The following is a 24,868-nucleotide window of genomic DNA, read 5'->3' as shown; positions in this document are numbered from 1 at the left end:
TATGTTTTAACCAAACATCAGTGCTTTTCCAGGCTATATATACACAACCCGTTGCTAAACTGTTACGTATAGGCTACTGTAGCTGTCCGTCTTTTATAAACGGGGTTGTGATAATGATAAGCAAAGGGGACAACATGTTTTTTTCAAAGTCAACTTATACGTGACCTATAGTAGACTTTTTTTCTCCAAGGGGTTCAACTTGGTATTTTCTCTCGTGGCACTTGTGACGTCAATTTCGATAACGTCTACTAACCGCAGGCAATGGCTTTTTGGAATACTACCTTACTGGCCAACTTTGTAACAAGTATTAAGAAACGTCTACCTGTATGGCATTGTCCTTACAACCTATTTTAGGCTATTAACTATTACCTTCTTGCCGTTTAACTGAAATAAAATCTGTTCCCACTTTTAAAAAAGTAAAAAATTGTTAGCGAATAACACACAACTCTAACCATTTGGGTGTCGTCTATTAATCAAATAACTGTTAAAACAACATTGATAATTTTTTCTCTGCATCTTGCTTCCAGAGACTTACGAAAGGAAAGACGTGCATTCCTAATTGCTACCTTGTTAGCCGTTTTTCGCCTAAGATTAAAAACAAATGCTAAAACACGATACTTAAATTACAGTTTCTGCATCTTGCATTGTATGGCTTCCAAATAGGAGAACCGTAACACTTTCTTTGTGCATCTGTTCCAGTCGTTTGTTTTGCAGTCTGCTCACGTCTAATATAAAACTCCTTTGGGAATGAAGTGATTTGTTTACCTTGTCAACAGGTTTGTGGTTTTAACTGATGCCTTAGGACATTAGCACAACGTTGGTGAGCTGACTCACCACCCTAGCTATGTATATCAGGCTCTAAACAAATCCCCGAAATGTCTATGAGTTGGAAGGCACTCATTTTTCTTGGAAGATATGATTGTAACTGCAATTTAAGTGCATACTATTTATAGTGGAGAATAATGGTTGGAGGTTGTAGTGAGACGTAGTGACTGAAAATATCAAAGCCCATGCAGTGAGTGTTACGAATCGGTCGTGTCTGTTTTAATAACACGTGATTTGTTTTATTGCACATACTGAGTTATTACTGTTAATGGCGTTTAGTTAATCGTAATTATTTATATTTTACCAAGAATAAAATATTAGGTAATTAAATTGTAATACGCGGTGAAGTTTCACTATAGTAACTTCCTGCCGCTAGTGTTCTACTTTTTGTAAACGTTTCTATTTTGTTTTAGAAAACACATGTACGAATATCAAATCGTTTGTGCTACATGCACCTCATGTACCTGTGCCTCCAAGTGCTGAATTGAATATATCACCTTGATGAAATACATGTTGTTGTCGATACTTTTATAGCAATTGTCTAGTTTTCGCCGCAAAGACAGTCAAATACTGTTACCTCAATGTAACTGTTGAGAAGCTAATTACGGCAGTCACAGTGAGTAGCATTTGGAACGTTTCGAATATCTCTTTATTCGTTTTCAACACCTGTTTTAACATTTTTACAGTCATGTAAAATGTTGTGCATATATGTCGAAAAGATTCGTTCGACTTGATCAGCACTTCAAATATTCCATCCTCACGCTGGCATGCCAATGGTAGGACGCAACATAAATTCGAAAGTATCTTGCAATTATGGCTGGAACGAATGCATTCGTCTTGTGGCTATTTCGATCGTGGTTTCCGGCAAAAATCTAAACAAAAATGATTTATAAAAAAATGCCTTACATACCTACTTCTTTGTACAAATGGTAAATTTTGGTACAACGTCTTTTACGGTATAAAGAATACAAATTAATAAAAACGGATAAACAGGAAGTCAGTTTCTTTTGCTGGAGTCGGACGCGAGTAGCCTAAGGTGACTTAAGACTACCCGAAGTCCGACGTGCGCATGCGCACTATTGAACTTCGAAACTGATAAGGCCGCAAACTGTAAATTGTATATGTGGAATAGAATATGGTGTAACATTTTCGAGTCATGTATTGTATGTGGCTGAGTTATGTGGCACCCTTATGAGTGGATTGCAAGATATTCACCTTAAGGGAGAAATGCAGGCTGTTGAGTCGGAGCCTAACTCGGGACGCGGACTCGGGTTTAATTGTTCAACCCGAGTCGGACTCCGCAGTCCTGAAACCAACCGATTAAAGTTTGATCTTGAGCACGGTTAAAAGCAAACACGGGAATTGATTAAGGTTGGCGTTTTGGGCAATGATCATCTATTTAAATCCAAAATTACAAGGAGACTTTTTGCTCTCTATACTTAGTTTTAACCAGCAGTTTTAGCAAAAATCTCATCAATATATGTGAGAATTCTGCTTTCGTATTATGCGTATATATCACGAATTTTGCGTACAGCTATCACAGTTACTTGTTTGACAATCATAGGTTGGTGCTGCCAGCAGGGCTGCTGAGTCGGAGTCGAACTCGGGACTCGAGTAGTCGGTTTGTTTTTGCTGGAGTCGGACTCGGGACGTAAGACCCCGAGTCCGACAGGCGCATGCGCAGTACCGAATTTAAAAACTGATATGGCCGCCAAATGGAAATTGTAAAGGTGTAATATTATATGGCGGAATATTTTCCAACCATGTATTGTGAGTGAATGAATTATACGACACCCTTATAAGTGGATTGCTGACTATCGACGGTATTTTAGTTACGGAAATTGGTGAAATGCAGGCTGTAGAGTCCGAGCCGGACTCGGAACTCACACATTTGACCGGAGTCGGACTCGGGTTTATTTTTTAGTCGAACTCTGGAGTCGGACTCGGGTTATGTTCAACCGACTCCGCAGCCCTGGATGCCAGGCCCTTCAAAGCGAAGCCTAGGCTACGCAGTATGTTACATCAGGTATTTCGCAACATACTTTATCTCTTCCTTGTTCATTTTGTATAAATCGTAGACTGTTGGTGTTGTTGCCGAACGATATTCTGAAAGATGTGATCCACTGGCTAAAATGCCTTCTCCCTTGCGTTATTATTCCAGTGATCCTTGTTGGTGATCCCAAGTCGACCTGATCCCACTCGCCTCTTTGTCCTATTGAAAACATTACGTAAGGCAAGTAAATCTACTACGTGCTGTTACCAAGTTATTTTGTCGAATATATTTTAGTAAATGGCGCTTTGGTCTATCCTGCTTTGTCAAAGATATTCTTCGTCGCCAAAGTATTACTTGGTCCCAAATAGCTAAAGGTTTACTTTTCACGTTAAGTCATTCAGGCGGATGACAGAGTAATGACATTGGTCAGTAACCCGTGGCCCTCTTGTCTCTGTTCTCTGTTTCCTGTGGCTCAGATACAGCGAGCTTGTTTGGCAAACTATAAATGCCGTCTTTAACTTGCCAGAACAAGATACGTTATTCAGTATGTTTTTGTTATACATGGCTCTTATAGTCTTTAGTTTGGCGAATACGATACAAAAGTGCAGATACATGAACTATATGCCAGTGTTATGACTTAAGTCAATGACTTGACTTTTAAAGTCACTTAAGTCACTGTTTTTTAGTGACGTGACTTGACTGCCTTTTGGCCTAATGCTCTACTAAGTTGACTTAAGTCTTTTGGACAAATGACTTGAGTTAATATGAAGTGGTTTCGTTGAGTACGTTTTATAAAATAGGGTAATTTATTCTAATTTTTGAACATAAAACAATTTGTTTGCTGTATATTGCGTTTGTGATAATTTTTAGTTAAGGTATTGCACGTAACCAGACGGGATTACACTATTTTAATAGCTTTACGTGTAGTTTTTATGACAATGACTTAACATAAAAACTTGCTCTAATTATGATTTGACGAGTACTTAAGTTATTTTACATATGACTTAACTAAGACTTGTCATTTCAAAGTGCCCGTTTACAACACTGCTACATATATGCTATGAAAAACGCAAGTTAAACCTTACTTCCGCCTGCCGCCCAGACATCCTGATTATTTCTCTGGTTGTCAAGACGTGCACCCCAACTGGGGTGGTTTGAGACGGGGTTCGCTATAGACGAAGCCGTGAGGGCCGAGTTAGGGAGCCGTCCATTTTTTAGGCCGATCGAACATCCATCTGAAAACCATTAGAAGTCGCTGGTTTATGGGCTTTGCGATGTATATTGGTAATTTGGCCGCTTATCAAAGTACTCGGTAAACGTCAAGCTGCTTGAAATGTTTTTCAATAAAAAGAACGTTACATTATTGAAAAATGACAGTTTACCACTAATTTGTTACCAAGTTTGCATCTGACTAACACATGACTCGTTCACGTGATCAGCATACCTGTTCGTTTTTTAAGCTTATGGCCACTCTTCATAATGGTCACAATGACTGCGCTACACTCTACTAAGACTTATAGGTTTAGAACAGGGGTCGACAAATGGCCGGATCCGGCACGCCAATGTAGTTTATCCAGTCCGCCGCCTCTTCGACAAACTACACACGAATCCATTTTAAATACACGTTAGTGCGAAAAATTTTCGCGCTTCGCGCGAATGATCTTTCTACGTCCGGTTCGTTTACGTTTTGATGCTGTCTTTTTAACTAGATCAGCGCTTCTTTACTGCTGCGCTGTGAAAGACTGTCAAGTGCGTAGCGGACAAACGAAAAACGTATTCAAATTATTGGGTATATATTTTTTAACTTTTTTTATTTTCAGCAATGTAATAAAAACTTGCAAAAAAAAACGGTATACCAAAAAAAAAACTCGCCCTTGCTTCGTTTGCCAGGTGCTCCCGGACATAGAAGGGTACTAAACAATCAACTATATTACCTATATCAAGGTTATCGCGTTTCCTCAAAGTACTTAAATTACACTTTTCATTAGAAGTATGGATGACAACGTGTGAACTCGAATTAAACCAAAACAAACGCTTTTCTTTCGCGCTTCGTGTCAACACTTACTGCCTGCTTAAATGTAATTAAATCCATTCATAGGTGAAAAAAGGTCCGAGGCTCACCTGATTAAAAGCTGTTCTAACATTTTAATAACACAATCCTAGTTACTATTTTGTGCGGCCCGCGGAGACCTTTTTGACCCGCGACAGAAAAAGTTGGCGGCCCCTGGTTTAGAAGTATAGTTATGGTACTTTCTTTGATGAATGTAAAATCTAATTGTTTTTTAACCATTCTTGATTGTACGGTATTTAACAAAAGTGTAGGCCTAGTCATTTAGATTTAGAAAGTAAGTAAAATATTCATGCAGTTCTTTTGAGTTGGATATACCTGGGTTTTCGAGATACTTGAAGTAAATACTCGCAGGCTTCATGTCGGCCAACAATCCTGTATGAACAAAAATTATTATTTAATAAATGGAAAATCTCTCTTCTGAACAGATGTAAACAAGAAAAACTTAACAGAGAATCCTTTCCCGTATATTTGCTTTGTTTACTTAGAGTTTTAGCTGTTTATTCTACAAAATGTCACATTTGATTCAAAACCTTAAATAAAAAAATGTGCTAAACAGCAATACTATTTTAAAACTCTTTTGTTTATAATAGGTAATATAAAGTTTAGAGAGTTCTTTGTGTATTTAACACTGTTTTGCATGACCCGTTATTTCGCGTACGCCATACGGTATTGTAATTCAGAACAATGCTGCTTTTATATATGAATACCAGCCAGATTTACGGTTTTTAGTGTCATTATTCTTTGGTTGGGTCGATTATCCCGTTTTTAATTACAATCTTTACAAGGAATTGGTACAGCTTTTCGTAAAGTCAGTCATTGAAGAACAGCGTTCCACACAATTGTCAAAATACCCTTTAAAAGGTAACTCGGCAAGCTAAAAAATAATGTTCATTACCTTCCAAGCGATCTATCTTGCTTTTCATCTTTTGCTGTTTCTTCTGGTCGCAAACGCACGAGCCTGGAGGTCCAACGTCCCCTTTTGACCCCCTCGGGCCTTTTGGGCCCATTTTACCTACAATAAATTAGCAGCAGCTTGCGGTAACGGATTTTTCAAATAGTAAGTTAAGTAAGTTTTTAAATAGTAAGTTTTCTCAAAAAATAGTAACTGCTGTTCTTTCGACGTAAACACATTTTTCAATAAAGGGGACAACTATAGATTAGGCCAATGTCCCATGAAAAAATATGTCTTGCCTGGCTGTAGAAACTCACGAAGGCCTATTTCGGTTTAATAAATAGCCTAATATGCACCTGCAAATTTTTCTTTTACATTCGATTGCGCGAGCGGTTTCAACACACAGAAGTATTTCGCCTAGGTTATAGGTATCCTTTTCAAACGTCACACCTTGTCATACTATAGGTGTGTCAGTGGTAATTTAACTTGCGCGTTCATGGCATACAAACAACTGACTAAACGTGTGTTAAACAGTGCATTTAATAAAAGGAATAGGCTATACTCACCTGGACACCAAAATAGTTCAATTCGACCTACAATAATCGCTAACGGGTGCAATCGTGTAAGAGCGAGCCGGGCCTATAGGTACTTTCTGAGGTTATTTATCCAGCTAAAAAAATAATATAAATCGATTTCGCAATAGATCATTGAAATTATGCAAACCTAAGGAAATAAAACCTAATACGCCATCACCCAAACCCTAACACTTACCAACTCTAACCCAAATTACGTGAGTAATAATTACATATTGGTATAAGCGTAAAAAAGCGATTCGGTCAAATAACATCTTTAAATTATTATCGTAAGGTTTACAACGTTTTGGCAATAGCTCATGCCATCATCAGTTGAACATACAGATTTATTTAAGATTTTATTTTACACTGATGATGACATAATGAGGTATTACCGAACGCTTGTAATTAAATTTTGTAAATTCGTTTTGTTTACAATACATAAGAAATCTTACCTGGTCGACTTGCTTGTTGATGGGTGGAGTTTTGTTTTGCAACATTGTGGTTTCGAACGGAAACGCAAACGTCAAAGCTCTCCTCGCTGTTGAAAGCCAAAGACGGAGCAACTTTGGCAATTAAAGCCGATAGAATTATTGAAAGGACAATGTATGTACGCCGCATGTTTGCTTAATTCTGCATGTTAATTGTCAAAAGGCAATTTAACGAGAGAAATCAGCCAGTAATCAAATCATTACCAAGTTTTAAGAAAGGGTTTAGGCTTTGTATGACTTTTGCAGTTTTCGTTTGGCAGTTTTATATTGAGTGGTATAGCGACATAGTTTCGGCATTTGTAGGGTATAAACTGTGCGGATCGGGTGCATGAGCACAGTTTGCAATCTACTGTTGGAGACAAACTGTAGCCTAATGCGAGCACTTGGTTATATTAATTGTTGTATGGTCTAATAAACGTCTTGCTCGAGAAAGCAAGGTCCGACGTTATCCTTAGCAGCTACTTTGGGGAAAACTAGTCTGCGACACTCTTTCTATTTTCACGTTTTAAAGCAAGATATGGATCATTGTTGTTTGCAGCCCACACAAATCAAATTACATTAAAATACAAAAATTCTAATATAACTTGTTTTCCAGGCCTTTCTAATATAACTTGCTTTCCAGGCGCTCCTTCTATAAGACAACACTTTACATATGCACAATTTCTTTACAATGTACACTTGTTCTAGCGTTACACTTTCGATATGTGCCCAAACTAATCTCTCAACTCGGCGCTAAACGCTGCCATTCAAAACAAATCAACACTGCGGATGTCACGTCCAATTCTCGCGTCATACTTCACTTTAAGGAAGTCAAGTCGAAAACGACATTTCCTTGTCTAACGTTCTTTAATCTTTGCATGTGCGCCTAAATGGCATTCATACCTTCATTATACACTGCTGTGACTTTAAACTTGTATTAGCCATTTGTTAAAATTGCGAATCCAATATGGTAAATGGCGTAAGTTTAGGTTGACTATTTTAGTATAATAAAGTAATATTTTATATAACTGTACATTGCTTTTTTGTTTATGTTTAAACAAAGGCGTTTTCTCTTAGGTTTAATTCAATATGCTGAAATCTGTAATGTACAGTAGCTCGATATGCATTTCAAAGCCGAAAAGGTGAAGTAAATCGACATCACCTTGAAAAGGACGTTTCGAAACTACTTGTATCTTCATCAGTTAATGTTGCGTTTCACCTTTTTATGAGTTTTTATGATTGAGGTTTGGAATGGTTTCACTCACATTAACTGATGCTGATACAATTAGGTATCGAAAAGTATTTTTCAAGATGATGTCGATCTACTCGATCTTTTTGGCTTTGGCTTTTTATAATCGATGTTATAAGATAAACGTTCCCTAACTCCCTTCACATGTTTTTGTAGAATAGAAAACGGACTGATTCGGAATACACTCTCGAAGTTTAAACTGTTCTTTGGACACAATAGAGGCCGGCGCCCCCTATTTAGATTCTTAAATGGTAATTAACAAAAACCTATAGGTCAATACAATTTACAGGCTGTTTTACAGACAACTATACGTAATCAACCAAAACCCAAACCTGTCATTCATCTGTAAAGCATTTGAAGTCATCAAAGTTCTATGTAAAGGTAACACATGCAGCCCATTTCGATAGTATATGCTGAATGGGATGATTTATTAGATGGGTATGTTACATTTACGTACAAAGCACTTCGATATACGGAAGAAAATAATATTTATATGCACTTAACGCATTTTCATGGAGTAGTCATTTTGAAAAAAATCAAGTGTTCTACAAACGTTTTTGGTGAACACAAACAATGCATTTCATTCCAATTTTTTTTTAGTTTAAATGTTTTGCATTTTAATGCAATAAATTGACTTGTAACGGACTTGCTAAAGTAACGATTTTAGTTTGGATTTGACTAAAGTGAACAAGGACTTAACTTGCAATTTATTTAAAATGACTTCACTTAAGCTTATAATCTTTTGTAAATCAATTGACTCACATAGCTTCTTGAAAATGACTTGTTTATAACACTGGTTTATGCAATATAATATTGACGATGAAGCGCACAATTAACACTTCAAATATTCCATCCTCAGACTGACATATCCGTGGTAGGTAACGACATAGAGGCGAAAGAATCTTGCCGTTATGGCGGGTTCAAATAAGTTCGTCTTGTGGCTCTCGCGGTCGTGGTTTCCAGTAAAAATCTGAAATAAATGTTGTCAATGTTTTTCATTGGATATGCTTGAAGCACCATATTGTCACCGATCATTAATTTTGGTTCTACAGACGTTTGTTATTGCTAAAGAAAAGGAGTATAACAAATAAATAATTTTTTTGTAGAAATGCGTGCATAGATCATGTAACAAAACTTGCATGCTGTCAATGGCCTAAAATAAGATACACCTATATCTGTTGCTCAATTATCTCGGTTATTGCCATATGTACAAGGGGCATTTGAAAAGGCCATTACCGATATTTGCTGGCATAAAACAAAACTCTATTTTTTACATATTTTACCTACGTATGGATGCAAAAAATTCTCGTATGCTCTAATATAAAATATGTTCCGAGTATGTATTTTTCCATTTCGATAAAATAGTTTTTGTCAAAAGGCACCATGCATCTCATCCTACCCTTTAGCCTAAGGTTTAAACGGTATACAGGCGTTTTTGGCTTTGCGCTATTCAGTGATACTATTGTCAGGTAGCCTAGGATTTGTATTGAAAGTCGCAAATTGTGACGTCACATTTGACGTCACTTTGTAACGTCATATCCGAAAACAATGTACTGGGCCCCTAAAAACAAAAACAAAATCCTAGACCCTTTATCATAGCATATATCCATGTGGATTTCATGGCTTAGTTGCTGTTACGAGATATTAATTATTTTAAACGTTAAAGCACACATACCTTATCTTCCCCGCTTTCATTCTGTATATAGTGCAGACTACTAATGCTGTTGCCGTATGATATCTTGAAGGTGGTAATCCACTGGTCATATGTTCGTCGTCCTTGTGTCACTACTCCCTCGATGGTAGTAGGGGATCCCATATCCACCTGGATCCATTGGCCGATCAGATCTGTTTTAGCAAACAGCGAGTCAAGTTCCAGCACAAGTCACTGCCATTGGAATTTAAGACGAAGCAAATAATCCGCGCATTAAATTCTAAAAAAATAGATACTGAAGGAAAATTGTTTTACGTATCCAAAGTTAAGGAAAATAAATAACCTTTTTTTAGAAATTTTTTTTATATAAAAGCAGTCAAATCATTGCCATAAATTACGTCAAAACAATCCTTTTTTGAAATTAATTTTGATTCGAAGCCTTCAGTTGTGTGAAACCATTTCAAAAGAGTGATCTGTACTGTAGACTTTAGTCAAGTCATTACAACAGTATTGACTGGTATTCGAAACGGCAAATAATTTAGGAATTTAGGTTGCTTTAAGATTTTTTTCATTATTACTAGCTTTTCAATCGGTCTAAAGGTGATTTTTAGGCGAAACAGCATCTACAACTGTAGGCTATTTAGTGTGGTTAATTTAATCGGTTTGTTTAGGGCAGTTTTGCTTAAAAAAATGTCAGGTTTGTGCTCGGCAATTATCGTTGATTTGCGTTTGTTTCGAGCCTAATCTTGCAACCCAAAAAGTTGCTTCATGCGTGTGCTTCGATTACGTTGTCAGTTATTTTTCTCCCCGAAAATAAAATCCAATACAAAATATATTGTCGTGGTAGCAGAGGCGAGAGAACCGCTAGGCCTTCATGTCAAAACATATGTTTGAAAAACATCCATTTCCACGTAAATTTCCCCTCGATGAGCCTTATGCCACACTTTTAGAGCCAGTAGTTCGAAAAAAGTAAATGTTCACGCTTTGAAACGAATCAAAGCACTTACTAAAAATAATAAAAAATAAATTATATTTTACCGACGCCGTTGGCCGCCACCCATGTTTTTGGGCCATCCAATCTGGCGAATTGCGGAAGATAACCATCGCTCCAATACGAAGATGCTGAAAAGGCCGAATCCTCCACTTGCCCGTTTTTTAAGCCCAGAAAACACAAACCTATACAAGGAATATACTTTTAAGTGTTCAAAAATTTGAAGCTATTGTTTGCTCTGTAAGTATTAAACAGTATAATTTTTTCTTTAAAATCCTTTACAATGATGAAAAATATTCTCAATAACAGATTGGACATCTATAGCGGAACATTTCACAGATTCCAGGCAGTGGAATAATTTTAAACGTTCTATATTAAAATATATTTATAAACCAGCAAGATTCAATCTTTATGTTAAACTACAGGCCCGATGTGAAAAAACATTTAAAAATTTTAGTTCTCCATACTTAAAACAGAAATAACAATCGACAGGAACAGCAGCCTAGCCTAATAGATTTAAACTAAACCGGTAGTCGTTTTTCTATGACTACGCTATTCAGCAAGCACTCCCATTAATTATTAAAAAAAAAACTGTAATTATTTTCAAAGCCAACTTGAATTTCGATATACATATTTTTCCGACTCTTACCTGCATTAAGACGCAACTGATGGTAAAAATCTAAACATAAAAAAAACAAGTGTTAATTAGTGGTAACGCGAAATCCATATTTAAATCACTTGGCTATAAGATTATTTTAAACTTTTTTTTCTGCAAATAATAAATCTATTTTTTATATGAGGGTATAGAGTACACAACCAGTAACGGATTTTGGATTATTGTTTTCGGATGACTAAAAAGATGACAAATGTTTTTTAGCGTAACGTGACATCTAAAAACACGCAGCTTTAGAGAGCTGTTTTCTAGCACAGCTGGGTTTATAGCCACTGTTAGTTTACCTAAGGACATTTTCCCATAGCATTGCCTTATACGAGGCGGCGTATATTAATGCTTCAATCACGTTTCGAATTACCAACGCCACCAACCTTCCAAATGATCTATCTTGCTCTGCATTTCATCAAGTCTCTGTTGGTCGCAATCGCATTCTCCTGGAGGTCCAACGTCGCCCTTGAGGCCCCGCGGGCCCCTTGGCCCCATTTTGCCTGCACGAATAACATCACGTGGTAAAAACAATATCGGCGAACCATAAGTATTTGCTGCTAGAATACTGTATTGGTAACGTTTAAGTTTGTGTTTCTCAAACCGTTTTTCGCTGGGACCCAAAAATTATAGGTAAATATAGGTAAACAACAGCGAAGCCTTGGCGATATATAATTCTCTTCAGTGAACTTTTTGTAAACGAACAAAGCAAAACATGTTAGCATAAGTAAGTCGAATTTACTGGATATAATGCATATCTTCGTATTGTTCCGTAAGTTCCTAAAATTTCGTAGAAATTTTTCTCAGAACTAATTAATAAGTATTACCGCGTTGACTGCAGTCGGCGACCATACCAGTTGATCGCATTAACAATATTATAAATATGTTTATATGAAAAGCTTCAAAATGCGTTAATTATAAGGGTTGGGCGTAAAAAATTTAAGGGGATGGTCGTATTGCCCTCTTAAGTTGAGGATGTCCGACATTTGCTATTTCATTGCTGTACTACTCGTTATTTCCGACAAAAGGTGTCGCGATGCAATCCTATACCAAATAACGCCATGGCAAAGAAAGCAACATGTTGGTCAAGTTGCTAACTAAAATGATATTAATATTCTATGTGGAGGCCTATCTAACGTGAAATTTAAATGCAAATTATGGCAGAAAGCTTTAGAAGTAGAAAACATTGTATCTTTACCGATACCACCAGGCTATTGATAGGTACGCGTATATCGTATAGCCTAGGTCAGTGGTATCCAACCTGTGGGTCGCGGCCCCAAGTGAGGTCGCCTAAATTTTCTCTGGGGTCGCCATAACTCACCAAAACCCTGTTGTTTTAGTATGATATATATATGTTGTTAAATATTTACTTTTGGACTTCGATGCACCTAACTTACCCGACTCTTTCTAATTTTGTAAGTTAACTACTCTTTCCGTTTTCAACCATATGGCTTTGTTTTTTAGCGAAATTCAGCGCAACGAGCATTGAAAAACGAAACATCGTAAATCGCTTACAGCATAGAGCAGTGGTGGCCAACACGCGGCTCGCGAGCCGCATGCGGCTCTTCACCCAGTTATATGCGGCTCTTACGTTCATGTTGCACTTAGTTTTTAAAATGTTTCGATTTCGTTTGGTTAAGTTATGGATTATTGCCGGTTCCGACTCAGACTATTTTCCTTAAGGCCATTGGATTTGACACTTGAAACAAGATAAACTTAACAAATATGCCCAAATAACATTAATAAATGACATTATATCGAGATATGTGTATTTTTTCATTTAATGCGTCGCATATTCTTTTAAATTAAAATTTTGTTTAATTAACGAAATAAAGACATTTTTTGCGCTTCGTGCGATCGCTTCGTGAGAAAGAGTATGAACTGAAGTGATAGGCTATTGTTTTCGCTCCATGTGTGTTAGCTGTGGCTCTTTGCAGTTAACCAAGTAACAAATACAACTCTTGGTAACTGATTGGTTGGCCAAACCTGGTATAGAGTATGACGGTTATGTTTATGCAAAGTGGAGCCGGGGCTTCAAAAACTCGTGAACACTATACTGGCCCAACCAAATTCATAATTTAAATAAAACTACCTAAACGAAATCATTTTGGTGCCCATATGTAGCAACAGTTCTCTGGAAATGTTTATAATTTACGCATATTCGCTAGTGTTACTTAGTTCCAGCATTATTTAAAAACATTTTTATTCTTATCTGAAAACAAAATGGAGTCGCAATGTAAATTCTGATTTCATTTCATTTAAATTGGGGTCGCTTATTAAAAAGGTTGGAGACCACTGGAATAGGTTACGATGCGATATTATAGGTTATAAACTTAAAATTTTTACCGAGGATTATGTGGATACGCTGGTGTCCATTACGCGAAAACCCTGTTTGTTTTGACCCATGTATCTTACTTACCATGGAGACTTCCTTGCGAAGTAGAATTAATGTTATTCACCCTCGGCGATTCCCGTTGGCGTACTGAAACACAAACATCGTAATCGCCTTGGTCGCCAGCAGAGCAAAGAAAGACGTTGTAAACCAAGAAAACGGTCAAAAATGCCGAGATTTGTCCAAAAACCTTAGCCATATCTACTTCGTTTTAAACTAAAAATTGCTTCTTCTACAGCTGCAAGATGATTAGTCGGTAAATTTGGCTGTGGCATTTGTTTTATTTCTTGTAGTTTTAAAATATATCAACCGTTTCCTGTTATGTAGGTTGATATTCTTAATATTTAACTTTGGAAATTGCATATTCAATTGCCAAGGGATTTATTTAGAGATTTTACAATATAGCTAGCTTTCTCGCATCTCTAATTCCACTATCTGCTCTATCAACTTGTTTAGGACACAAACAAGTTATTTTGACGCAAAAACTTAAAAAATGCACTTTACTGTTTTATACAGCTTGGATCAATCGATGATGGTCGGAGCGAAATCGAACCTAGCCTTTGTTCTTTTATAATCATATTTGGATGGAAATCCGTTTTAACAAATCTATAATACAGTAAGCTAACTTTGCAAGGGACTTTGGTATCCTTCATGCGCATTACAATTCAAACACCACTCTTAAATGCACCACCAGTCTTATAACTTGCGTCGATACTTGCCAAATGCAACGCAAGTGTTTCTTTGGAAACGGATTTGTTTTGCAGCAAGGAAAACAGATGATTTCGCGTGATGCGAGTAGGTCACTCTGTACAAGTCGAGATGTGAAGTACTTCGAATTGCACGCTACCAGGCATTCAGGAACTTCGTTCCAGACGTTTTGGGAAGTAATCGTTTCCGCTATTATGAAAGCCAAAGGACTGTTGCCTTACAGATTATTTTCAAAAATCCAAACGACTGTAGTCGTTACAACTCAAACGCAATTTTTTTCGCGTTTTTTGAAGCAGAATGAACGGTTGCTATAACAAGCCTTTAACCCAAATACAAACTTCTAAACAAATGTATAGGTTGATAGACGAAAAATAGTAAGACATAATACGTGATACCGACTGTTATGTTTTTCGTTTCATCAACACACGGTAACTTAGATAGACATTCGAACGTGTTTTACACTTTACTTTGCGTCCAACTCGAATGCCAGCCTAATTTTCAAGGAGGTTTATCCGTTTCACCTCTTAAATAAACAATGTCTGTTCAGGAATTTTATCAGCAAACCGGGAAATATTAAAATGCAATGAAAACGCTTTTGAGTTGTTACTAAAGCCCTTCTGTAGGCTTTCGGTGTCATCACAAAATAGGTTAAAGCCTTCGCGACCAAAGGCAACACATATAGCAACAAAATCGCAATATTAGTACGTTGTATGTTTGTCAAAGAAGGTTTCGGAAATTTTTTTAATCCCTATCTAACGTTTGACATATATATGTTAATCTTTAAACGATTTGAGACATTGGCGAGATAATTGTTTGTTAAGAAAGGAATATTTAGGTAAAGTTTTAAACATAATCCCTAACCTCACAATTTCAGATGTTGTGACCTTTTGACGCTTTAAATCGATATTTTGTTAGGATTGCATTAGAGACATGTTTGTTCTGTGTAGCCTATAGCGCGACCTTAGCTGATAACTGGCTGTGAGACCTAACCTATATACAGGGCAGCGGGGTCGGCACTCGAGACGTGAGTAAGACTACGTAAGGCCTTCCGGGTCCCTCTCTGACGTCTGACGTAGTTAGTAAACGGATAGTTTACAAGCTAAACAGTCGAAGCCGGACTCAGACATTGATGGAATCGGAAATTTTGGCTGAGTTGCACTCGGGAGTAAGATTCTAGTGTATTTTTAACTCGGGTTGTTTTTAAAAAACCGAATCCCAAGTTCTACCGATACAAACCAAAACATCGCTGTTCCCCGGCGCAACTGCGCACACGGGGTCCTTTATTTTGTGGAATGCACAGAAAGTGTATCACATTGTTATAAAAAAATCATTTGGAAATGACCAAATTCCCAGTCAAGTCATCATTAGAGCAAATCAACTTCATCAATTCATTAATATGAAAATAAAAACGTAAAACTAAAATTCGGTAAACTTGCTGATTATGAGAAATATTCGACTAAAAATAACAAATAAGCAACCTATAGAAAGCAGATTGTTTTACGTGTATAATTGTGATCAAAATCCAATTTTATAACTATTTTTTTAATGAAATCACTCACTTTCAACCTAAGTTAAGTCCAAGTCAAGGCATTTGTCTAAACGAAGTCATTTAAAACGTGTCAGTACAGGTTAACGTGTTTGTAAGCACACCTGTTTTAAATCATTTTTTTTTCAAAAAAGACCCCAGCGTAAATGTTAAGTGCAGAATATAACAAATTCCAACAACTATATCTTTAAAATGTACAGTTGTTTAAAGGCCCAATATTTGGATAGAACGATAACATTCTTGCACGTATGGCGTCATTTCTTAAATATAAAAAATCAACCAACATTTTTGACGTCTTAACCTATATAAAAACTGTCATCAGTATTTTTACAAATTTAATTTTGACCAAGTGTTTTGTTGGCGTTTTACAGAATTAGCAGCATTTTAAGTATTCCATCCTCAGACTTGCAAAGCCGTAGAAGCTAACAACGTACAGGCGGAAGTATCTTGCGGTTATGGCTTGATTGAACTCGTTGGTCTTGTGACTTGTGCGGTCGTGGTTTCCGACGAAAACCTAAAACAGCCTATGATTAGTAACGAAATTGTTACAGGGATTTTCCATGTGAGCAATTAAAAGCAAGGTTAACGACATCTTGCGGTTGGATTTGATCACGCAACCTCTGTCATTTTGTGTCAGTCGCACTACCAAATTAGCTTAGCAGTGAAGCAAATCGAAAACCATGAACACTTGCACTGCCTGCTGTGTCGTATGAGTCAAACTATCCTGGGGAGAGATTTGAAAAAACACACATGGAGTCTACCAACGGAGCTACGCAAGCACAGCGATTTTAATGGTTTGTGGAATGCGTATGTAGGAAGAGTGCTGGTTCACGTTGTCCAATGGCTACACAGCTTATTTTGAACGTTAACCGATTTTCTGACCTTATTGACGTGCTCCCTAAAACGAAAACAGATAAATATATACAACAACTTTGGTGAGATAACACAACGTACTTCTCATTATTAAAAGTCCTTATGTCCTTGTAAAAGGGTCTTTTGTGTATTAATATTTGTTAGCAATTAGCAGCAATTGTCTGTCAAACACTGCTCCGCTGACACGATGTAAACGAGAAAAAACTCAACAGAGGATCACATTACGTATATTTACAATAGTTTCTTTGACTTGTAGCTGCTTAATCTACAAAAAAGTCTCATTTGTTGCAAAAACGTTAAATTTAGGAAATTTTAAAACTATTTTATTTATAATATCTAAAAGATACATGGTTTGCATGACCCGTTATTGGGCGTACAGTATTAGCTCTATGCCAACAGTGTTTAACATTTTTAGTGTCATTATCCTTTGTTTGGTGTCGATTATCCCCTTTTTAGATACGGTAAAGCTTTTCATAAAGTCAATCATTAAATATCAACATTACATCAATGTTAAACTTAGACCACAAAATTGTCAAAATACACTTTAATGGTAATTATCGCCATGCTGAGAACTACTGCTATTTAGTTTCCAAACGATCTATCTTGCTTTTTTTTGCACGAGCATGGAGGCCCAGCTTCACCTTTATTTTCCTTCGGGCCTTTTGGGTCCATTTTACCTGCAATAAATTAGCAGAAGCTTGCGATGCCGGATTTGTCAAATAGTAACCTATATGATTGTCGCATCGTAGCTTACTGCTGTTCCTTAGTAAATAAGTAAATACATTTCCCAAATAAAGGGGATAACTAAACTAGGCCAATGTCCCACGATAATCTGTGTCTTGTATGGCTGTAAGAACTCACGAAGGCCTATTTAAGTTTATTAAGGAAAATGCGTAATTTCTTTTACATTCGATTGTACGCGAGCGGTTTCAACACACACGGTATTTCGCCTATTGGTTATAGGTATCATTTGTAAATGTGACAGGGTGCAAGCGTGTAAGAAACAGTTGCAAGAGTGTAAGAGCAATCCGTGTCTATAGGTACCCCCTGAGGCTATTTACCAGGCTAAAAAAATCGATTTCCGAATAGCAATATAGTTCATCGAAATTATGCGAATCTAAGGAATACTACCACTACCCAAACCCAAACGCTAATCCCAAACCTAACTCGAATTAATGAATAATCATCTATGGATGCAGGCGCAAAAAAGCGATCCGGTAAATAGCCATTTCCTTACTAAAATTGACTTATCGTTCAGTTTACAATCGTTTCGGCAATAACTCATGCCATCATCAGTGGAAAATAAATATTTTTTTAAGATTTTGTTTTACCCTGATGATGGCATGATCAGGTATTGTCGAACGTTTATAAATAGAAATAAATATGTATTTTATTTTTAAAAGGCCTAAAAAAGGTCTGAAAAACTTCTTTTTGTTTACAATACATAAGAATCTTACCTGGTTGACTTGCTTGCTAATGGGTGGAGTTTTGTTTTGCAACATTGTGGTTTCGAACATAAACACAAACGTCGAAGCTCTCCCCGCTGTTAAAAGCGAAGGACGGAGCAACATTGGCAAGTATAGAGCCAACAAAGTTATAGAAAGGACAATGTATGTACGCCACATGTTTGCTTATACTTCTGCATGAATTTTAAAAGGCATTATTATCGAGAGAAACCAGCAAGTAATCAAATCTTTAAGGTACCAAGTAACCGACTCGGATTAGGGCTTTGCCTGATGTTTGCAGCCTCCGTTTTTCAGTGCTACGTGGTTCTTTGTACGCGATTTTGCCTGTTTTATATTGAGTGATATAGCGACATAATGTCGGCATTCGTAGGGTGGAAAATGAGCGGATCGGACGCATCACAGTTTTGCAATCTAGTGGTTGAAGACAAACTGTAGCCTAATGCGAGCACTTGGTCATACTGATTGTCGTACTGTGTAATGAACGTCTTGCCCACGAACGCAAGGTCTGATCTTATCCTTAGCAGCTACTTTGGGGATCGTGTCCCTAGTCTGCAACACTCTTTCTATTATCACATTTTAGAATTTGGAAAAATATATGAATCATTCTCGGTTGCAGCCCCAAAATGAAATCACATTAAAATACAACATTAACAATTCTAATATAACTTGTTTTCCAAAAAGTTCTAAAAGACAACAGTATGCACAATTTCTTTGCAAAGTGCACTTGCTCTAGCGTTACACTTTCGATGTGTGTCCAAAATAAACTCTCAACTGAGCGCTAAACGCTACCATTCCAAATAAATAAAACTTTTCGGATGTCACATCAAATTCTCGCGTCATACACTTTACTTTTAAGATAGTCAAGTCGAAAATAACATTTCTTTGTCTAACGGTCTTCAATCTTCGCATGTGTGCTAAAACGACATTCACACTGTTCGCTAATTACTTTTAACATGTGTTAGCCCATTGTAAACCTTCTCGATATTATATAAGCTTTGGTAAATTGTGCTATTTTTGATTAAATATTTTACTATAAAATATACCTGATGTAACTGTACATTGTTTATAAATAAAGACATTTTCTCTTAGGTACAATATGCAGCAATCTATAATGTAGCTTGATAATAATTTTCAAAGCCAAAAAGGTGGAGTAAATCGACATCAGCTTGAAAAAAGGTTTGTAGATACCTACTTGTATTTTTTTTTTAGTGATGCCTTTCACCTTTTATGAGTGAGGTTCGGATGTATTTCAGTCACATGCCAATCTACAAGATCTTTTTGGCTTTGGCTTTTTTATAATCGATGTTATAAGATAAACGTTCCCTAACTTCCTTCACTTGTTCTTGTAAAATAGGGAACTGACTGACTAATTCAGAAATAAATCTGGCAGTGTTCTTCGGCAAAATAAAGGCCGGCGCCCCCGTATTTAGATTCTTGAAAAGTAGTTTACGAAATCATATATAGGTCAACTAAATTTACAGGCTGCTTTAGAGACAATTGTACGCAATCAACCTGTCGAAAGAAAAACCTAAACCTGTCATTTAGCTGTAAAGCATTTGAACTTTTCAAAGTTCTGTGTAAAGGTAACAAAAAGAGTCCTTTTGGATAGAACAAGGGCGTGCAACCTGCGGCCCACGAAACCAAAATATGTGGCCCGCGGAGTGCTTTGGTCTTTGGCCCGCACCACCAAACATTCAGGTAACTGTTAAAATATTGAAACTTCCTGACTATATCTAAGTCTAGGTCACCTTATATAGCATGCAAATTTTTATACCACAAAAATAACCACAGTTAAAGGTGGGAAGCGATTTACCTAAAATTATCACCAACTGTCATTTTGACCGTAAAGCAAATTCTTTATTCTTCCATGATTAAAATCGCCTTAAACGATATCCTTTTGTTGTTCTATTGTGTTTACTGAAACTAATCATGGAACAATCGCTACAGTAGCTATCAGCAGTTAATTACTAGTTTGTTTATATTTTGACTCAACATTTCTGATCCAAATTCGATGGTTGACGAAAGCAGCAAGCGAAAGTAATTCCAAAGTAATGTGACCTGTTAACAAAATAAAACTACATAAATTTGTTTTGGATGCTGTTGTGGAAAGGTTTTGAATAGCTACTTGTGGTCCATATAGCAAAAGCATAATAAAGAATGGCCGTTTGATCGTTTTAGCTAATTCAAAATGTAATTGTTTTTCAATCAATTTCAATGTTCATGTGAGTTTAAAAAAAAATTAACAAATATCTCTCTGCGCAGCTAAAAAGTAGTTTTTTTGCAAACATCTCGATCTAAATAAATTTCCACAGCTAAGAAAATGTGTTGCTTCAAAGATTGCATTATTCGGTTCAACGTACGTGTGTTCGGTTCAACGTACATTTTATTTCTAAAGTGATGGGGTTCGTGAAATCCCTCATCGCTCAGAACTGACTAATGTACACCTGGAGAATGGACCACGGGTTGCCAACACTTAAGTTCAAGTGAACCTGGATGGGTGGTTGGGAAAGCAGGCCATTTAAAGTTCTCATTAAAGTAGTTTTAAAATATTTTCCGTTGATTCTTAATAAACCAAAAACCAAACGAGTTTCTTTTCGTGGTAGTCACTAAAACAGGTAGTCGACGAGATATATGCAAGTGGCCCGTGGTTTAATCCGAATACACATATTTGGCCCGGCAGTATAAAAGGTTGCACACCCCTGGGATAGAATATGTTGAATGGGATGATGTATTAGAAGGGTATGTTACATTTACGAACAAAGCACTTTAGCATACGGAAGAAAATAATATTCATATGCGCTTAACGCATTTCCATCGAGTAGTCACATGGAAAAAAATCAGCAGTGTTCTACGATTTTTTTGGTGACGATAAACAATGGATAATATAGATGTAAAACAATTTTAGTTCAAATGTTTTGCATTTTAATGCAATAAATTGACTTGTAACGGACTTGCTAAAGCAACGATTTTAATTTGGATTTGACTTAAGTTAGTTAGGACTTAACTTGTAATTTGTTTAGAATGACTTGACTTACGCTTAAAATGTTTTGCAAATAAATTGACTGGTACACAGGCATTTTTGAAATGACTTGTTTATAACACTGGTTTATACAATATAATTTTGACGATGAAGCGCACAATTAACACTTCAAATATTCCATCCTCAGACTGACATATCCGTGGTAGGTAACGACATAGAGGCGAAAGTATCTTGCCGTTATGGCGGGTTCAAATAAGTTCGTCTTGTGGCTCTCGCGGTCGTGGTTTCCAGTAAAAATCTGAAATAAATGTTGTCAATGTTTTTCATTGGATATGCTTGAAGCACCATATTGTCACCGATCATCACTTTTGGTTCTACAGACGTTTGTTATTGCTAAAGGAGTATTACGAATAAATAATTTTTTGTAGAAATGCGTGCATAGATCATGTAACAAAACTTGCATGCTGTCAATGGCCTAAAATAAGATACACCTATATCTGTTGCCCAATTATCTCGGTTATTGCCATATGTACAAGGGGCATTTGAAAAGGCCATTACCGATATTTGCTGGCATAAAACAAATCTCTATTTTTTACATATTTTACCTACGTAAGATGCGATGCATCTAATCCAACCCTTTACCATAGAAGCTTTAAACGGTATATAGGCGTTTTTGGCTTTGCGCTATTCGGTGATACTATTGTCAGGTAGCCTAGGATTTGTATTGAAAGTCGCAAGTTGTGACGTCACGTTTGACGTCACTTTGTAACGTCATCTCCGACAAAAATGTACTGGGCCTCTAAAAACAAAAACAAAATCCTAGATCCTTTATCATAGCATATATCCATGTGGATTTCATGGCTAAGCAGTTGCTGTTACGAGATATTAATTATTTTAAACGTTAAAGCACACATACCTTATCTTCCCCGCTTTCATTCTGTATATAGTGCAGACTACTAATGCTGTTGCCGTATGATATCTTGAAGGTGGTAATCCACTGGTTATATCCTTGTCGTCCTTGTGTCACTACTCCCTCGATGGTAGTAGGGGATCCCATATCGACCTGGATCCATTGGCCGATCAGATCTGTTTTAGCAAACAGCGAGTCAAGTTTCAGCACAAGTCACTGCCATTGGAATTTAAGTCAAAGCTAAAATCAATAGTCCGCGCATTATATTTCAAAAAATAGATACTGAAGGAAAATTGTTTTACGTATCCATAGCTAAGGAAACAACCTTTCATAAAACGAGTTTTCTATAAAAGCATACAAATCGTTGCCATAAATTACGTCAAATCAATCTTTTTTTTTAAATAACTTTATTCTAGTCGATTAATTTTGCTTCAAAGCATTCAGTTGTTTGTAAACCATTTAAAAAGAGTGATCTGTACTGTATACTTTAGTCAAGTCATTACAACAGTATCGACTGGTATTCGACACGGAAAATAATTTAGGAATTTAGGTTGCTTTAAGATTTTTTTATTATTACTAGCTTTTCAATCGGTCTAAAGGTGATTTTTAGGCGAAACAGCATGTTCAACTGTAGGCTATTTAGTGTGGTTAATTTAATCGGTTTGTTTAGTAGAGTTTTGCTTGAAAATATGTCCGGTTTATGCTCGGCAATCATCGTTGATTTGCGTTTGTTTTGAGCTTGTTTTCAACCCCAAAAAGTTGCTTCATGCGTGTGCTTCCATTACGTTGTCAGTGTTTTTTGTCCCCGAAAATAAAATCGAATATAAAATATATTGTCGTAGTAGCAGAGGCGAGAGAACCGCTAGGCCTTAATGTCAAAACAATATGTTTAAAAAACATCCATTTCCACGTAAAGTTCCCCTCGATGAGCCTTATGTCACACTTTTAGAGCCAGTAGTTCGAAAAAAGTAAATGTTCACGCTTTGAAACGAATAAAAGCACTTACTAAAATAAATAAAAATGAATTATATTTTTTTACCGACGCCGCTGGCCGCCACCCATGTTTTTGGGCCATCCAATCTGGCGAATTGCGGAAGATAACCACTGCTCCAATACGAAGAAGCTGAAAAGGCCGAATCCTCCACTTGCCCGTTTTTTAAGCCCAGAAAACACAAACCTATACAAGGAATATACTTTTAAGTGTTCAAAAATTTAAAGCTATTATTTGCACTGTAAGTATTAAGCAGTATACTTTTTTCTTTAAAATCCTTTACAATGATGAAAAATATTCTCAATAACAGATTGGACATCTATAGCGGAACATTTCACAGATTCCAGGCGGTGGAATAATTTTAAACGTTCTATATTAAAATATATTTATAAACCAGCAAGATTCAATCTTTATGTTAGACTACAGGCCCGATGTGAAAAAACGTTTAAAAATTTTAGTTCTCCATACTTAAAACAGAAATAACAATCGACAGGAACAACAGCCTAGCCTAATAGACTTAAACTAAACCGGTAATCGTTTTTCTATGACTATATTCAGCGAGTCTTCCATTAATTATTTAAAAAAACTGTAATTATTTTTAAAGCCAACTAGAATTTCGATATACATATTTTTGCCGACTCTCACCTGAATGAAGACGCAACCGACTGTATAAATCTAAACAAAAAAAAAACAAGTTATTAAGTGGTAATTAGTGGTAACGCGGAATCCATGTTTAAACCGGCTATAAGATTATTTTAAACTTTTTTTTCTGCAAATATTAAATCTACTTTTTATATAAGGGTAGAGTACACAACCAGAAACGGATTTTGGATTATTGTTTTCGGGTGACTAAAAAGATGACAAATGTTTTTTAGCGTAACGTGACTTCTTAAAACACGTAATTGTAGAAAACTGTTCTAGCACAGCTGGGTTTATAACCATTGTTAGTTTACATTCTCCAGTGTGACAATTTGTATTAATTTACAAACTTGTAAATTCGATTGATTTTAAATAGATATTTCAGCAGCGTGATAACACAGCAAAGCATAATTATATATTTTGCTATCATTGCCTATTAGGCGGCGAATTTTAATGCTTCAACCATGTTTCGAAATACCTACCAACGCCATCAATTACCTTCCAAGTGATCTATCTTGCTCTGCATTTCATCAAGTCTCTGCTGGTCGCAAACGCATTCTCCTGGGGGTCCCACATCGCCCTTGAAGCCCCTCGGACCCCTTGGACCCATTTTGCCTACAAAAATAACGTTGCGGTAAAAACAATAAGTATTTTGCTTCTAGAAGCAATAGGTGTTGCGATCCAATGCGATACAAAATAACAGTATTATACTATGTTCAAGCAAGCAAAATTGGTCAAGTTGCTCACTGAAATAATAATGATAGAGCAGAAGTCGGTAACCTTTTTTACACTGCGGACCGGTTTAAAACTGAAATTTAGTCTCGGACAGACCTTAAAAACAACAAATTCTCAGTAAAAGAAATTTATTAAAACTCTTTTCAATAAACCTATTAAAATGCATACGTTGTTTTTAAAAAACTTTCCTGCCAGAACGTAAAAATAATAATTAATCTAGATAATTTTCACAGGCGGCATAAAGTATTATATTTTG

The 24,868-nt window shown here is 36.5% G+C and overlaps 3 protein-coding genes across 3 annotated transcripts; all 3 read right to left on the bottom strand.

Annotated features, from left to right (window-relative positions):
* Window positions 1–2,145: 2,145 nt before the first annotated feature.
* LOC146157223 (uncharacterized) lies at window positions 2,146–6,979 on the bottom strand. The gene is made up of 6 exons (XM_083388132.1): window positions 6,809–6,979; window positions 5,785–5,901; window positions 5,205–5,261; window positions 3,904–4,053; window positions 2,868–3,037; window positions 2,146–2,220 (listed from the first exon to the last, which is right to left on the bottom strand). Exons 1-6 carry the CDS (start codon window positions 6,972–6,974, stop codon window positions 2,146–2,148), a joined length of 735 nt encoding a protein of 244 aa, XP_083244258.1. The 5' UTR covers window positions 6,975–6,979.
* Window positions 6,980–8,470: 1,491 nt separating this feature from the next.
* LOC146157222 (lactadherin-like) lies at window positions 8,471–14,507 on the bottom strand. The gene is made up of 7 exons (XM_083388131.1): window positions 14,055–14,507; window positions 13,792–14,002; window positions 11,759–11,875; window positions 11,364–11,393; window positions 10,762–10,899; window positions 9,748–9,917; window positions 8,471–9,042 (listed from the first exon to the last, which is right to left on the bottom strand). The coding sequence occupies exons 2-7, from the start codon at window positions 13,961–13,963 to the stop codon at window positions 8,905–8,907; spliced, it is 765 nt and encodes a 254-aa protein (XP_083244257.1). The 5' UTR covers window positions 13,964–14,002; window positions 14,055–14,507; the 3' UTR covers window positions 8,471–8,904.
* Window positions 14,508–20,989: 6,482 nt separating this feature from the next.
* LOC146157221 (lactadherin-like) lies at window positions 20,990–24,487 on the bottom strand. The gene is made up of 5 exons (XM_083388130.1): window positions 24,376–24,487; window positions 23,884–23,913; window positions 23,287–23,424; window positions 22,254–22,423; window positions 20,990–21,635 (listed from the first exon to the last, which is right to left on the bottom strand). Exons 1-5 carry the CDS (start codon window positions 24,485–24,487, stop codon window positions 21,498–21,500), a joined length of 588 nt encoding a protein of 195 aa, XP_083244256.1. The 3' UTR covers window positions 20,990–21,497.
* Window positions 24,488–24,868: the final 381 nt, after the last annotated feature.

The sequence above is a fragment of the Ascidiella aspersa genome, chromosome 4 (assembly GCF_963924565.1).
Source record: "Ascidiella aspersa chromosome 4, kaAscAspe10.2, whole genome shotgun sequence".
Lineage (NCBI taxonomy): Eukaryota > Metazoa > Chordata > Ascidiacea > Phlebobranchia > Ascidiidae > Ascidiella > Ascidiella aspersa.
The sequence above is the reverse complement of the archived record's forward strand: the minus strand, read 5'-3'. Positions and strand labels throughout refer to the sequence as shown.

Bases quoted from the DNA above. Each gene is read 5' to 3' on its own strand.
- LOC146157222 (XM_083388131.1), bottom strand. From the start codon at position 13,963: ATGGCTAAGGTTTTTGGACAAATCTCGGCATTTTTGACCGTTTTCTTG. The intron at 11,876-13,791 runs GTAAGTAAGATA...TTATTCGTGCAG, and splicing joins TTCGCAAGGAAGTCTCCATG to GCAAAATGGGGCCAAGGGGC. The intron at 11,394-11,758 runs GTTGGTGGCGTT...TTTTATGTTTAG, and splicing joins CAAGATAGATCATTTGGAAG to ATTTTTACCATCAGTTGCGT.
- LOC146157221 (XM_083388130.1), bottom strand. From the start codon at position 24,487: ATGGGTCCAAGGGGTCCGAGGGGCTTCAAGGGCGATGTGGGACCCCCA. The intron at 22,424-23,286 runs GTAAAAAAATAT...TTGCTAAAACAG, and splicing joins GGTGGCGGCCAGCGGCGTCG to ATCTGATCGGCCAATGGATC. The intron at 21,636-22,253 runs GTATGTGTGCTT...CATTTATTTCAG, and splicing joins ATGAAAGCGGGGAAGATAAG to ATTTTTACTGGAAACCACGA.
- LOC146157223 (XM_083388132.1), bottom strand. From the start codon at position 6,974: ATGCGGCGTACATACATTGTCCTTTCAATAATTCTATCGGCTTTAATT. The intron at 4,054-5,204 runs GTATATCCAACT...AATGGTTTTCAG, and splicing joins CAAGTATCTCGAAAACCCAG to ATGGATGTTCGATCGGCCTA. The intron at 3,038-3,903 runs GTAAGGTTTAAC...TGTTTTCAATAG, and splicing joins TGTCTGGGCGGCAGGCGGAA to GACAAAGAGGCGAGTGGGAT.